The 7,803-nt window shown below is 36.4% G+C and overlaps 1 protein-coding gene across 1 annotated transcript; it reads right to left on the bottom strand.

The window, feature by feature from the left end:
* Positions 1-2,589: 2,589 nt before the first annotated feature.
* LOC133172710 (chitin deacetylase 7-like) lies at positions 2,590-5,006 on the bottom strand. The gene has a single exon (XM_061307662.1). It carries the CDS (start codon positions 3,767-3,769, stop codon positions 2,606-2,608), a length of 1,164 nt encoding a protein of 387 aa, XP_061163646.1. The 5' UTR covers positions 3,770-5,006; the 3' UTR covers positions 2,590-2,605.
* Between the last annotated feature and the right edge of the window lie 2,797 nt (positions 5,007-7,803).

The following is a 7,803-nucleotide window of genomic DNA, read 5'->3' as shown; positions in this document are numbered from 1 at the left end:
AAACCCCGGGAGAGATGAAAAATGATCGTTGCTCCCTATGCTAGGTAAACTAAGCCATGAATTATTGTCTTGTCAGTAAATATAATCACTTAAAGACTTACAGATATATTTCAATGTGTTTCTTATACACAACTACAGCTGTTATTTATACATTTATTTAGGAGAAGGCAACTTGCCTATAAATTTGATGATCCTTATGATAAGATGACCCCGATAAAGTCCACAAGTATGCCAAAATATCCCACCTATCACCCGGGGGTGTAACTTATCGGTACAGTGTCCCCAAGGCCCCACAACTACGGACAGTCTGATAAAGATTTATACCTGATAAAAACGCACCTTCAGGAAAACTCGTCATGCTTAGGAATGATAGTGGTGTGCTCTGTCTCCGAAAACGGAGCCTAACGCACCCAAGACTCCGCGCCAGCAGCGAAAGCGCTGCTTGTGTCATTTGAAGCTAAAATTAACGAAATAACATGAAAGCCAGTCCATTATTACACGGAGCGAATAAACCAATCCTGATTAATTCGGAGAATATGCACCATGGAGAGAGAGAAATCTTAATGAGGGGGAAGGCATGTCTGCGAATTAAACAGAACCGGCACGTGCATTTTAAAAAATGGTAATACGTACCGTGGCTACACTATCGTCAAGTAGCAGAACAAAACTTGGCGATCATTTCGTTGTAATTGTTACGAAAACAGACTTAAGGATAAAGAGGGCTAAGCCTAGAGACACGAAAACACTTTTATTTCAACACTTTAATATCAAAAACGAGGAAAATCGGCTTTTTGAGCATTAGATTCAATTGTTTCTACATATTTTTATCATTAGGAAGGAAACAGGATGGAATTTTTATAACTTGATTGGAAAATTGATCTCCACAGAACGATTAGAAATCTTACAATCAATGGAAGAACAAAGATTTTTGTATTGATTTGAAATGGAACCCTTTTTTTCATTATTGAAATCCTTTTTTCTTCGACAAACAATTTAAGGGTTTTTGGAGCGATTACCAGATTGTTCCTGCCGAGTCCGATAATAAAAATTAAGCCTTGAAAAATTATCGTAAAAAATGTCAGAATGTGTAATCACTAATTCTGACGCTTAATTAGATAAACTTAAAACACAACATTTGCTATAATATAACGTGCGATGTGGCGGGAGCAGCAAAGTGGGATGTATGGTGTAATTTTTTTCGCCAGTTATATCGCAAGAGGCCCTGGCGAGACAAGCAAGACCCCTGCACAGGTGTATAGTCAAAGATTGACGATAAGATTATGTTAGCTTTCACCATCGGCACCCCTCGGGCGCAGTGTGTCCGGGAATCCACGCGCGTGAAAAACACATTCCGTACGTAGTTTATTTCGGCAAATTTAATAACAACTGCAGAAAACTGTCAAATACATATCACATTCTTTCCCTGATTTCTCAAAATTTAATTGTTTCATTTTTATGTCGAGCAACTTCAATGAATTCGAATAATTTAAGGAAAATTCAGATATTTATTGTTAATAAAAAATATATTTTTTATTTCCTAGTTCTATAAAAATGTCTTAAATATTTGTCCTCTTTCAATATATGTTCGAAATGCTCTCAGAACGTTCAAGTATCAAACATAATAAAATGAAATATTAAAAAAAAAAAATACCGATCTATCGAACAGCAACACACTGACAATACTTTTCCTTTACAGTATTTTTGTATTTGTACTTGAAAAACGACCTGATTATTTGCACAGTAACATTTATTTTGAAGTGTAGTTTTTTATAAAATCCTATTCAAGGATTAGAGGCAGGTATAATTAATTTGTTTGCACAGTTTTGGTTGGATCTTTCTAAGAGTACATAGATATGGATACGCAATATTTGTCTACATGTGAAATAATAAACAATGCATTATCGCTACGATTAAAATGCATGGTAATACCTCTTTTCTTTCAAATGTTTCTATTCTTTTTTTAATCTTATTGTTTCACTCTGTTCAAAAACTTCAAGTTTTAGTAGCATTGAACGTTAACGCCTGAACTGATTCCCTAAAAAGTATACATGTAATAATATAATAACATAACGCACGTGTGATATAAGATACTCAAATGTTTAGTTTTTTTAAGTATAGAATTTTCCAACGAATTAGATATTTTATGATTAAAGACTGAAGTGAAAACTTTCTGCATCGATTTTTTTTCTTCCTTAAGGACAGATGATACACACAAAAAAATGGATGCCTGGATTGGTATAAATTTTTGGAGCTATTTCGGTGGTAAATTATGCGAATATTAAATTACTACAATATAAACTTTCTATAATGTTCAATATCTACCCCTCTACTACCACCCTTATAAATCTATACAACTTTGAATGAAAATTTAAAATCTATGCGGTTAAAAGTATTCATTTTACTTCTATAAACATGACTTCAGTTGTTATTTTCATGATTTTTTGTAAAAGTATGTTTGTACCATCTGTCCTTAATTATGAAACAATTAAAGAAATAAAAACTTACATAGTTCATACATTTTGACATTAAGAATTGTTCACGTACTTTGTGTAATCGCTAAAGATAATCTGAGAGAAAAATATAAAGACCTGAAGAGGTATATATTTTAATGTAAAGGAAAATGTAAATCAAAAAATATTTTTCTATATAACAATGGAATTGCAGAAAAGACAAGGAAAAGTTTCAGGGAAATGTAGGAAGGATTAGCGTTGTTTCGTCCATTGCCCTGGCCCTCTTTATCGGAAATGACCCGCAAGTGGTCACATTTCCAGGGCGCAAACCTTAAAATATCCGATAAAGGTGTGGGATTTCTCATCCAAGCTAAATGTTGTTGATAAGTCACAAAATAAACATCATGATAATAATGTAAAATTGTCAAAAGAAAGTAATTCAATGCCTTCATGTTATGCTCCTCTCGTAACCATGAAGGGTGCATAGTAAAAAATAAGGGGGAACGCGACCCCGTGTAATGGTTGTGGAAGTTGACCCAGAACAATTGGAATGCTTCCTCCATTGTTTTCGGACGACAGGAATCCGCGTAAAGACACCCACTTCCGGAATCCCCTACTTCCAGCATCTGAACCGGAACCTCCCATAGTCCAGGATATTTTCCGAACGGACACGGGCGGACATTGCAATCCAACTGCCACCCATAGTCCATGGTGTTAGGCCATCGTTTTGCACTAAAACCATTTTCAGTTGCAATTGTTAATGTGGAATCGTACTCAAACCCCTTTTCTTGTAATAACGCGAACTGAGCGTCACCGGATGGCTGTAAAAACGGGCTCCGCCATCCCGTAATATTTCGAACAGGTATTCCAGCATTTTCGGCAATAATACTCCGTTGTTCTGTAATTTCGTACTGTAGTTGATTATAAGTAGCCTCTTTCCAAAATGTGGTTGGAGTTCTGTGAGTGACGCTGTGGACAGCCACTTCGTGTCCTCTTCGGAATAAAGACCGCACAAGGTTATAGTCCGTGAAATTATGAGACACAAACATTGTCATAGTAATCGGACAGCCGTTAGGGTTCAGTCGTCCTCGGGAAAACAACTTTTCATACATTTCATGAATTTCCCCTGTTACAGCATCATCAAATGAAAACATTATCATTTGTGGAATTTCCGCTGGTTCCAGATTTCCTGGCGCGCTTTTTCCTCCACAAAAACAAGAAGGCAAATGACAGTTACCATCCTGATAACACGTGCCAAGTTTAACGCCAAAACCGAAATGGAACAATTGCACTATTAATAAAATAAAATTAATCCACATTTTTATTATCCGCCAGTTGCCTACTGAATTCTATGAAATTCACTGAAAGCACACATCACAGATTATGTTTTTCTAGATTCCAACAAAACAGCAAATAAAGTGTTTCGCATAGTTTTGGTAATTAATATAACTGAATGAATGTTAAAATTTCACCACCCTGCCACTCACAATTGTCACGAACTGTATTTCACAAAATATGTAGCTTTTTTTCCAATAAATCAAGAAAAATAAAATTCGGCACCAATTTTTTTTCTCTCTCTGCTAATTACTTGTAATCTGTGCTTGCGTCCTATCAGCACTGTACATCTGATGCTCCGAATTTCTCTTTTAAACTGATCGGATCTGCGCGTGTTACAAAACTGGTGTCAATCATTACCGCGGCGAGGCACAGGTGCCTGTTGAATTTCAACTGGCCGGTGTACAGGATTAAAGTGAAAGGCGCCCCCTGGTATAGTACAGTTCGCCAGAGGTAGCCTTGGCTCACACTAAACAGACGTCGGACTCGGGGAGTGATCGTCTTCTTGGTATATCAAGCGGACACACTGGTCTTAATTGTATTTTCCAATTAACGTTTAGCCCAAGTAAGTATTAGATACCAGGACACCTGATGGCACAGAACTCTACCAAACTTTTATTAATCTGCCGTGTGAGCGTATCGTCACAAGTCCTAGCGGTAAAACGTGTCTGATAAGCCCAGCCAGTCTGCCTCAGGTGCACATGGACGCGCCATGCCGCCTCCCGCTACCGGAAATGAAGACGAAATTAACAGAGTCTCCTCTCTTGACTCGATAAGGTCGGCAACAGAGCATGTCGCTTTTGCATCTCTATTTCTTGGATTTATCAATAGGGGGGAGGAGGGGATCCTGATGAAACGTAAACAAGCTTTAATGGCACCTTCAAACAGAATTGTTCTCTTTGTGCGATCCAAGCGCATCAAATCAGAAGACGGGATTGCTTTCTATACTCAGGAAATAGAGAAGGGATCCAAAAGTAAATGTCATCCGCCATTTGTTCTGATCTGTATAATCACTGCACGTCAAGATTCCGCAACGAAAGAGCATAAATCTACTTTGCTCGCACCATACAAAGTTGGGGATTCTGCTGAATTGCAAACAAATTTGATAATAAAGTCCATTAGCAGTATAGATATGATGTAGATAAAAGGGCTGTCGCTTTGGCCCAAATTATCTATGAAAGTGGCAGTAGTATACATCAATCTAGCTTGTAGAGTCCACATTTAATATATGTTTACAAGCAGCAATCGTTTGATCGTTCAGCAGGTGACGATACTCTATCCTAAATGTACCATAAAACTCCCTGTGAGGCATAAGTGTGAAGGAAGGACTAAATGTGGAAAAGTTAAAACCAAATAAATTTCTTCTGGTGATAACTTCCCTATCTTATCTCTGGAAACGGAACGTAACATGACATTAAGAACTTTGAAAATAGAGAGGTTTCTCAATGAAATCTTGTTCAAGGAATGTTTTAGCTATGACTCAGAGATTTTAAGAATTCAATAATAGAAATTCGCAGATTTCTTAAAAATCATTTCTCTCCCTGCGACATCAAAATTTACACGTGCCCAAAGAATGTCCATTAAAAATATCTAATTACAGAAAATTACAGACTGCAGCTAATTAGACAAAATGTCACGATTTTTCCAGTTTCCTTCTGTTTTGCCAAGATTCCTGGTTCGTATAGAAAAAGAGCAATTCAATTTATAAAACTAGCGCCAAGGAATGTTATTATGCACATTTTTAATTATTACAACATTGCTTTCTACTGATTCGTTAATATTCTTTGCATGGTACTTTGGCCGTTTACAGCAAGAAAATTATACGCGGAATTGGATGTTGGAAATTAAGAATTATTCAGAGCAATTTTCGGTTTTTACAGACTTATTTCCAAATGGCGTAAAACTTTGCGGATGGACTTGATTCCTTTTCCTGACGTCCGATCATTTCGATTGATGAGGGTCATTAATCTTGTGTCCCCTTCATCAACTGGACGCGTGCTAGGTCCCGTTGGTCCATTTTTCACGAGCAGCATGCTTCGGCCCTAAGGCCGTTGTGCAAACGCCAGTTCCCACACTTCACGTGTTATTATGGGCACAATCACTAATGAACTATCCTACTAAGCGTACAGTTTATGTCGGATTGATAAACGAGTATTTAGCATATTATCTTTCAAATGACAGAGGCTTGTGCGAGCTTTGATTTCCTAAAACAGCGACTCACCTCACTGTAGATCAAAATGAAACTATAACGAGGGAAATAATGACATTCTGCGTCCCATCTCTTGTGTAGATCCGGGAAGATTACCATGCAAACATTTATACAACAGGAAAAGAATACAACAAATGATATATTCTATATATCAGCGCTCATTTTACTTCGTAATTTCGCTTCCGTTCTACAAAAGATGGAAACATCCATTTTGATACCTTTATTAGGAAGATAATTACGTCTGAATAATAGAAAATAAAAAAAGTGAATTAAATTACTGAAAAAAATATCTAAATATAAAAAAAATGTGAAGACTAGAGAGAGATAGAAACAGACAGATAACGGACATTGATCGCAGAAGCATATTGAATGTTAAGACAAATTAAAACCTAAGAAGTCTTCAGAACTGTAAGCGGTATACGTGTTTTTTTTTTGTTTTTTTGTTTTTGTTTTTTTTTAGGGAAAGTTGTAATTATTCCATTTCTTTTTCGTACGTTATTTATTTAAATTACCTTTTAAACAATTGAAGAGAGGGTAATGCAAATGTAGAGGACACACAACATGAGTGAACAACATTGAGATACGGATTTTTTTTTTTTTATACGTGCTTTGAATCTTAACACACACGACCAGTTCGTGATTCTGCACAGAGGCTGCTGGAGTCTGATAATCAGGTAAAGACATATAAAGACACAGACAGTAAAAACGCTATAGTGAGATACATAGAACCCGGTCTGCACTACAGTTATAACTTAAAGTAAAGCATATGGTACATGTGCCAATAGACATTAATGACAAAGAACAGGCGACAATACTCGCCATATCTTGCCAAAATCTGCACTTGAACATATGACATGCGTGTTTGCACGTGAAGAACCATCATTAGTATTTTAGAAATTTACCCACAGGCGTCGGCCTGCCTTACAACGACACTAAAATGAATATCATTTCAATTTTATCTTTCGTGTGTCAAGTAATTTGTCAGAAACGAATCTTTCGGATGTATCCACAAAAATGGGCCCGATTTTTTGAAATTGACGATAATCCCATTAAAATGATGAATTCTTGACAAAATTTTATTTTAAAAAACGCATTCAGGGGAACATTATTTCCCTGATTAATACAATATTCAAGAAACTAATTAATTAAAATTGTGTGTTAACAATTAGAATCCTATTATTTTCCTTATTTGTATTGTACTATCAAAGTTAGAAAACATGAAAAGGAAAAATTATGAAAAAGCAAAATACTGCAGATTCACTCCTCTTTGTACTAGAAATAACTTTGTAGTCCACTTAAAATGAAATTTAATTTAACAAAGCTTTACGAAAGTGCATTTGAATTGAGCACTTAATTTTAGCAAACGTTGCTTCTTGCAAAAATAGTAAAAATACATTAAGCTATTGATTTTGTAACATCCGCAAATCACTGTGAACGAAGAGTGCAATAAACCATAAGAAGAATGGTACTCGATTAATAGTTATGACCCTAAGGATTTCGCCTGATACATTGATCTTCCGAACAGTAATACAACGCACGGAAGAAAATGGCATGTCTGCATTAAAGAAGTGCCAATGTGCAAAACACATCATCAAATTCTCTTGTAAGTCATCAGCAGCCGACAGCAGAAGAAGCGCGGGAACACCCGGGATTCATGTCCGTCGCCGGTAGAGCCTAGCATGTGTTTTCTGACATTATACATACACGAGATTATCAGGTTAGGAAGTGTGTATTGGCATTAGTAGTCCATTAATACGTCATGAAGATTTTTCTTTGTAGTGACACTGACCAGAGGGTAAAACACTGAAA

Source organism: Saccostrea echinata, unplaced genomic scaffold, assembly GCF_033153115.1.
Source record: "Saccostrea echinata isolate AGI-Se365-2 ecotype Australia unplaced genomic scaffold, CSIRO_AGI_Sech_v1 ptg000054l, whole genome shotgun sequence".
Taxonomy (NCBI): Eukaryota; Metazoa; Mollusca; class Bivalvia; order Ostreida; family Ostreidae; genus Saccostrea; species Saccostrea echinata.
Note: the sequence above shows the minus strand (reverse complement) of the source record. Positions and strands in the feature narration are given on the sequence as shown.

Bases quoted from the DNA above. Each gene is read 5' to 3' on its own strand.
- LOC133172710 (XM_061307662.1), bottom strand. From the start codon at position 3,769: ATGTGGATTAATTTTATTTTATTAATAGTGCAATTGTTCCATTTCGGT.